This window comes from Apium graveolens, chromosome 6 (genome assembly GCF_009905375.1).
Source record: "Apium graveolens cultivar Ventura chromosome 6, ASM990537v1, whole genome shotgun sequence".
Classification (NCBI taxonomy): domain Eukaryota; kingdom Viridiplantae; phylum Streptophyta; class Magnoliopsida; order Apiales; family Apiaceae; genus Apium; species Apium graveolens.
Genome location: NC_133652.1, coordinates 60,607,142 through 60,610,148, shown reverse-complemented (window position 1 = coordinate 60,610,148; position 3,007 = coordinate 60,607,142). Strand labels below are relative to the sequence as shown.

General features: G+C 32.7%; 1 protein-coding gene across 1 annotated transcript; it reads right to left on the bottom strand.

The window, feature by feature from the left end:
* Nucleotides 1-380: 380 nt before the first annotated feature.
* On the bottom strand, nt 381-2,075 carry LOC141665155 (importin subunit alpha-5-like). The gene has a single exon (XM_074471137.1). The coding sequence runs from the start codon at nt 2,073-2,075 to the stop codon at nt 381-383; it is 1,695 nt and encodes a 564-aa protein (XP_074327238.1).
* Between the last annotated feature and the right edge of the window lie 932 nt (nt 2,076-3,007).

Genomic DNA, 3,007 nt, shown 5'->3' with positions numbered 1-3,007 from the left:
TCGTACTATATTGATCTTAATATTTTTTAATTAAAAAATTCTCTTTCGAAAAATACCTAAAATTTTAAATAAAAGTATTTATTTTAATCATTATTTTTGTAATTTTCAAAGTAAACCATCTCATATTTCATAATACCACAAACAAATACGTGTATATATAATTATTATTTAAAGAAACTTGGCATCTGGTTTAAATAAAAGTTTCCTTTACCAGTGTTTCAATTCTTATAAAACCAACAGAAACTGCTGACATTCAGACATACATGCTGCATCAAATTTAATAAGTTAATCGTTCAAGCGATACTGACATTAATACTAAATGAGCAGAATAACTTCACACAACCCTAGTAAGTTTTAAACATTCGCTGGTTATTTTAGAACTAAATACACCAAAAACTCTTAGGCTGATCTACTTCCATTTCATTCGCTAACATGTAACTGTGCCTCAAACCGTACTTTGTCTCTTTTTCCAACCTCTCATAAACCAGAAAAATTTGTAAATCAGGCTGCTGCATTTCCTCTTTCAATATTGTACCAGTTACATGAAGTATAATGTCGCTGTCATCGTAGGATCTTTTAATATTTTCATCATACCGGGGTTTCTTCCAGCTTCCCAGCCCCTTGGTTTCATCAGCCAACTGAAACTGTGCCCCTCGTATTCTTACCAGAAGTTTCTTTAATTCTGCTGCATCAATTGGTTGATCATTATAAGAGACTTTCAGGCCTCCTAAAATTATTAAACCATCTAAAAGAAAGGAAACAATTTCCTGATCAGCACGGAATACTTTCAGGATAGACCAAAAGGGCTCAACACATTTACTCCTCAAGTCTTCAATCCGATGAGGGCCAACACTATATATTGCATTAGAAATTGCCCAAGCCGCCTCCTTTTTTATATCAAGTAGTTTATAGTTTTCCACAACCCTGCAGAGACGTTCAATCAACCCAGAATCAGTCACAGCCTTTATATGATTTTCTTTCCCAGCAGTTATGTTTGAAATTATCCAGCAAGCATTCTCCACAAAATCCCTTTCTTCCAAATGTAACGCGTGCCCTAGGATCTGCAGTGCATCCTTCTTTGAAATTATAACCTCTATATCATCATCACTACCCCATCTCACTATAGTTCCCAGTGTTGTAAGCGCAGCAATGGCATTGACACATAAATCCCAATCATTATAAAACTTGGTAATCTCAATCAGGCGATCAATTAGAGGTTCAAAATCTTTTTTTGAAATTACCATCTCTTGTCTTCCATTACAAAGGTATAAGAGTCCCAAGCATACGTGAGGCGGAATTTCTGAACTTTCATTATCAAAAAGCTTTAAAAGAGAATCATACACCATTTTGAACTTTGCAGGTGGGAGCATGGGATATACTTCACAAACAACTGCCAAGGTCTGAGTGATGTCATATATAACATTAATGGTTGAGCCATCAATGAGAAGACATAAAGGTTCCACAACTACTTGAAGGGTTTCACTGAATTGAGATTTAGGGACTATTACAGCCATAGTGCGCAACAACCACATGGCCTGGCTCTTCACCTTTTGATCTTGAGAGCATATAAGATTCACCAAAACTGAATCTTTGATACTTTCTATTATCCATTGATTGTTAATTGTATAACTAATAAAAGTTTGGAGGATGATTATAGCCTGAGACTGGATCCGTGGGTTTTCTGTATACTCGAGAAACTGAACAAAGTGATTAAGAACATCGTGGTTTACTTCATGAATCAGCCTCGGATCTGTGGAAACCATTTCAGCCAGGTTTTGTGTGTGCTTTTGAATCTCCTCCAACTGCTTCGATTTTATCGCTCTCTTGATTTCATTGCTTAGCACGCGGATTCTTTCTTTCTCCAAGTCGACAGTAAATTCGAGGAATTTGGAAATGTTGGGTGGGTTGGTATTTATAACAGTAGATAATGAAAACCTCTCTCGGGTTAAAATTTGGTCAAGGAAAGAACTAATATTCTCGCTGTGACCTCTTCTTTTCCTCTCATAAGTCTGCCTTTCATCTTCTTCTTCTTGTCGCCATCTGCTGTTCAACACAATATCTGTGTCTATTTCCATAGATTCAACAATCGTCCTACCGATAAAACCTAAACAAACAAACCCCTTTGAAGATTCTGGGTTTTCAAGGTTAAAGAGCGTCTTCTTGTCCGCTCTGCTGCACAACGCCAGATTACGTGCCGGATTTAGGGCTTTCGGTTACCCGGTTGGACATATATTATTATTATTTAATCAAACTTTTGTCCGATTATATCTTTCAAAATTTAAAATGAACAAATTTCACGTCTTACAAACTTTATTTCAAATTTAATTAGAAAATAATAAAGTAAATTAAATAGAATTCGTGCATCACAACAGTTTATATATTTACAGATTTGTGTAAATTTTATTCATAATAATTATTAAACTCAATTTGTAGCGGAATATCTAAACTCAATATAAACGTACATAATTTTGATGCACACTTGAAATTCAGGAGAAATCATTGGCTTTGGTTGCTGCCCTTTTGTTCACTTAAAAGTTAAAAGTCTGGATTATCACCGTCAACTCTAGTATAATAGATTAACGGGTAATTAGCATGATAGTTTAATTTAAATATGAGCTTATTTATTTTAACAAAAAATATATTATTGAAATTGTGATAATTTGTTATTCGGTATAAAGATTTCGAGTAAAAAAGATTCATCGGGACTCTAAAAAGTATTAAATAATTAATCTAAATTAAATAAAATTAAAATCAAAATATAATTTGAGCAATGAAAACCAAATAATATATACAATTATTCATGATTAAAATAAAATTATCATATTGATACAAGTTTAAAAAAATATTAAATTTAAAATAATTAGTCGAAATTGGTTGATGTAATGAGTCTCCAATTAAATACGATAATATAAATTATTAAACCGATATATAAAAAAATTAATATCCGACTATGCATAATTTTTATACTATTAATCTGAACTAATACTTAATTTTTAGAGTAAAAAGC

Excerpts from the sequence above, each read along its gene's own strand:
- LOC141665155 (XM_074471137.1), bottom strand. The coding sequence starts at position 2,075 with ATGGAAATAGACACAGATATTGTGTTGAACAGCAGATGGCGACAAGAA.